Here is a 3,402-nt window from a genome sequence, read left to right as displayed (position 1 = left end):
GTGTGTGTGTATGTGTGTGTGTGTGTGTACATATGAGGTTTATTTATACGATTTTATTATGTCACTATTATATAAATTATTTTGGCATGTTATTTTCTTGTTATATTTATATTCACATAAGTTGAAGTAACGGAGGTTATTTGAATACTTGTGCTATTATGTGGCTAACGAACAATGGGTGCCAGTGTTTACCTGATAAAGGGTCCAAGCTACAATGTTACAACGAAATGAAGATACGCCTATAGGGCCTAACGTACTCTGTTGGTACAAATTGAGAAGGTTAATCTCAAAAACAAATACAGTACTGTACCTGTAATTATGTATTTTCTATGATACCGTTGAAATCTTTTGAAATGAGGACGTGTCCAGAATAACTGTCCAAATAAGGGTCATATTGTAACGATTACCGTTATTAATAATGTTGAAAGAATACCGGTACCGTATCATTTAAGATGCCTTCACGGCTTACCGGAACTGTTTATGGTTTTTATCATGTTATCTACAGTACTTGTAAAACATGATATATAATGCTTCATCCATACATCTCCGTTAACTAGGCCTATTGTTCTTCCTGTAACTGATCTAGAATTCGATTATCAGTTTCTAATTGCTCATTGTGTCAGGTTATTACTAAGAAGAGCTCAGAATTAAATACTCTGTTCACCGTGTGTAACTAAACACCTTGACGACGCAAACACAAGCAAACGCAACTCGGTGTCAACATTACATGGTATGAACCAGTGATATCCTGCAAAAGTTGTCAATTAACGTGAAAATTTAAACAAAAGGCAATTATATAAAAATAATTAATAAGTTAAGGGGAAAATATCAGTGTTGATAAAAAGGTCAGTGGAATGCATACACACGCACACTGGCACGCCAAACATTAGTTGTACCATTAGTTTAAAGTTTAAACTGTTTAAACTAATTCCTCCATGGTTGTACATGCGAGGAAGTTGCCGAAGACATAATTTATAATTAAAGACCCACATCATACCAATCCTTTTACTTAATAGTTAAATATTCATTCGAAAATGGAGTGTATCAATTGCTGAGCAAACACAGTAAATGGACCTGTTGTTAGTTAACAGATCAACGAATGATACGAAATGCACGCACGTTGACGACTGTAACGACTGATGGCCATCCGCTCAAAACTCAATGCAAGCGAACCAATAAACTGCAACAATGATTGTTTCAGTGGCTCAGAAAATTAAAGGCCTTACCCTAAATCCAACTATTATTATTATTATTACCATTATAAAATTTTACTTAGTAAATGTAAATAAATCATAAACGAGTCAAGAAATTGTTCAGCAAACACAGTTAAGTGGGCATAGGTGGACCTATATTAATTAATGGATCAACGAATGATACGAATTATACGTACGTTGATTATGATTGGTCAGTCACATAATATTACCCTACATGTCTCCATAAAATCGCTACCGGTAAACGATATCACCAACAGCTTTCGGCGACGCTGTTTGTTCGGTCGAATCGTGGAGCCGTCCCGATTGAATCGGGGTATGTCCCCGATATATAAATTGGAAGTGCACGATGTCTTTTAATTTAAATAATTAATTAATTTCGGGAACAACATCGAAAAAGTACGCGTTGACAGATTTTATGATTTTTATTTATATGTATGAGCCTGTGACAATGAATATGCACCCCTGATATCCGTGACCAGACCAAGACCTGTCTCTTATACACATCTAGATGTGTATAAGAGACAATGCCTCACAGTTTTTAACATGATCAAATATAACACTATCAGATCGTGAAGAATGTTCTTTAAGTCTAGTTATTAAGCACCTATCTGTCTTACCAATATAATCACTATTGCAGCCTGGACATTTAAAATGATAGACAACAGAACTTCTGTACTCCTTAGGGGTTTGATCCTTAGTAGATATAAAATGAGAAACATTTTTATACTGCCATAAAGTTCTGAATTTTACCTCTTTAATTAAGTGTTTCTTTACCTTATTTAAACATCTACGTAAAATGAACTCATCTGGTTTTCCTAGATAAGGCAATCTAACCCAAATCTTAATCAAGCTATCATCAGTAGGCCTATGTATACATTTAGGTTCATTTAATTTCATTTAATTTAGGTTCATTTTAATTTAAGCACCCTTTGCTTAACAATGGGCTCAGAGCTTCAAAAGAGCTTTCTTTGTTTTTGTAGGTATCTTTGATCATTAGAGTAAGAATGCTTTGATCTTTTGTTTAAATCACTGCTATGTCACCTACTAGAGCAGTAGTAACTGCTGTCTCTTATACACATCTCAGTGCATATAAGCTTGCTAATATGGATAATTTTTTCATTCCTGATGATGACATAATTAATGTCGAAATATTGAATCCCAACACGATGGCGTGTATTTCAATACTTGGAGTATGTATTATACTTTCATACGAATTATACGTACGTTGATTATGATTGGTCAGTCACATAATATTACCCTACATGTCTCCATAAAATCGCTACCGGTAAACGATATCACCAACAGCTTTCGGCGACGCTGTTTGTTCGGTCGAATCGTGGAGCCGTCCCGATTGAATCGGGGTATGTCCCCGATATATAAATTGGAAGTGCACGATGTCTTTTAATTTAAATAATTAATTAATTTCGGGAACAACATCGAAAAAGTACGCGTTGACAGATTTTATGATTTTTATTTATATGTATGAGCCTGTGACAATGAATATGCACCCCTGATATCCGTGACCAGACCAAGACCGTTCAAATTGTGTTTAAATTTAACACTTACGTATAAAGAGGCTAGATATAGGTAGCTATGTTAGAAACTACCGGATGAGCAACCCCCATCACTTTTGTAAAGGGCCTAATGTAGGCTATCGTTAAAAGTCTCATGATGAGATATTTTCGAAGCTTAGCCTATCGTAATATTCTTTCCGAGGCTCACTCACGCCATATTAATGCTTCTGGAATCGGTATGAATAAGGATACTGGTATTAAAACTCACCCTGAATCCTCCTCCCATAATCCTCATCGCAGACACTGGTTTACAGCCAGGGAACGCTCCTGTCTTCACTCTGCGATTCCTCTTCCCTGTGAAGACCGGTCCCATGTTATCCTGAGCCAAAATAGTGCCACACATAGCGAGAACTATTCCCGACAAACGAAATAATATTCCAATATGGACTTGTCTTTCGTGTAGTTGTCACCCGAGCGTAACTATTTTGATATTTGTCATGGAAACACAGTTCGTTACAGTTTCTATTGTTATTCTATTATTGCATTGTTGTCTTTTCCGGGTTTTAGTGAGTTTTAGTTCAGTAAAAGTATATATATATATCTGTCTCTTATACACATCTAGATGTGTATAAGAGACAGATCTAGGAGTTTGAACTGAAAGGATTTCTGAAATT

At 35.6% G+C, this 3,402-nt stretch overlaps 1 protein-coding gene across 6 annotated transcripts in view; it reads right to left on the bottom strand.

The window, feature by feature from the left end:
• The window catches only part of LOC117119391 (titin homolog), a 26,832-nt gene that overhangs the window by 19,838 nt on the left and 3,592 nt on the right, over window positions 1–3,402 (bottom strand). The window contains exon 1 of one of the 6 annotated variants that reach the window (XM_033264224.1): window positions 2,997–3,171. The exons of the other annotated variants lie outside the window; for them this stretch is intronic. Within the exon in view, the coding sequence (XP_033120115.1) occupies window positions 2,997–3,131 (135 nt within the window). The 5' untranslated portion in view covers window positions 3,132–3,171. Of the gene's footprint in view, window positions 1–2,996; window positions 3,172–3,402 lie in introns of those variants that run through there. 6 annotated transcript variants of the gene reach the window in all.

Source organism: Anneissia japonica, unplaced genomic scaffold, assembly GCF_011630105.1.
Source record: "Anneissia japonica isolate Jap-2015-1 unplaced genomic scaffold, ASM1163010v1 scaffold287752_len1182401_cov188, whole genome shotgun sequence".
Taxonomy (NCBI): domain Eukaryota; kingdom Metazoa; phylum Echinodermata; class Crinoidea; order Comatulida; family Comatulidae; genus Anneissia; species Anneissia japonica.
Note: the sequence above shows the minus strand (reverse complement) of the source record. Positions and strands in the feature narration are given on the sequence as shown.